General features: G+C 32.6%; 1 protein-coding gene across 1 annotated transcript in view; it reads right to left on the bottom strand.

The window, feature by feature from the left end:
• The window catches only part of LOC108747160 (protein TANC2), a 27,119-nt gene extending 26,665 nt beyond the window's left edge, over positions 1-454 (bottom strand). Inside the window, exon 1 of the mRNA XM_018484449.1 lies at positions 315-454. Coding sequence (XP_018339951.1) covers positions 315-411 — 97 coding nt within the window. The 5' untranslated portion in view covers positions 412-454. The remainder of the gene's footprint in view (positions 1-314) is intronic.
• Positions 455-969: the final 515 nt, after the last annotated feature.

Genomic DNA, 969 nt, shown 5'->3' with positions numbered 1-969 from the left:
CCCACCTTTTTTATAATTAAGTTACATATTTTTATCGATTAATTTATCAATTAAGAATTATTTAAATACATATTATGTGTAATATTGATTATCGCTGTCAAGTAACATTCGCTCTTTTCAAAACAATGCGAAATAATTATAGAAATTCCGATCGTAATAATTCAAATCATTGTGCTGTTCACTGATACGTTTTCTACCAATCATATGTTTCTATTCGTTAAATAACAAACTAAGTACATCGTAGACAAAAACTGCAAGACGTTGGCAACTTTTTCTATGTAATATAAGCTTTTATAGATCTTTTTAATAATCACCATTTTTGTAGACTTCTTCGTTGACCAATGTCTCCTCGTCGTCAGTGTCGGGTCCAAGGGATACTGGAGTATACACGATGGAGTCTCTGGATCTCATATTTTCCCACTTCAATTGGACGAGTCTCTTGTTTTATAGAACATTCGGTAACGAGCTAAAATGTTAAGTACAGTTATGACTACATATATAATAACTTGAAAGACCGGATTCTATTAAACTTATTGCGAGCTTCAAAGCGCAATTTTCTTCCCTTTTCAATTCCTTTTTCAAATGCGACTACGAGGAATTTTAATCTTTTTCGAGAGAAATAAAAGCTTTAATCATGAAAAGGAATGATCGTAAATACTTGGTACGCTTATGTATCGCAACGAGAGAATGTGCGTCCAAGTTTAAAGCAATAGCGGTACACATCGCAGTAGAATTTTAGACTCGCGTGACTACAGGATGACTCGAAACGCCAAATATAGCAAACGTAGGGATTTCCGCGACATTTTCTTCAAAATGGAGTCTCTTGTATTTAAATATCGATTAAATGACAACAATTATAATTACATTCGTTTAAATTGATAAACCGAATTATTTTGCACCAACTGATTATTTACTGCTCACATTTTGAGAATCATCGGGTCTTTATAAAGTCAAGTGTAAAGTAAAAAA

Source organism: Trachymyrmex septentrionalis, unplaced genomic scaffold (assembly GCF_001594115.1).
Source record: "Trachymyrmex septentrionalis isolate Tsep2-gDNA-1 unplaced genomic scaffold, Tsep1.0 scaffold196, whole genome shotgun sequence".
Lineage (NCBI taxonomy): Eukaryota > Metazoa > Arthropoda > Insecta > Hymenoptera > Formicidae > Trachymyrmex > Trachymyrmex septentrionalis.
Note: the sequence above shows the minus strand (reverse complement) of the source record. Positions and strands in the feature narration are given on the sequence as shown.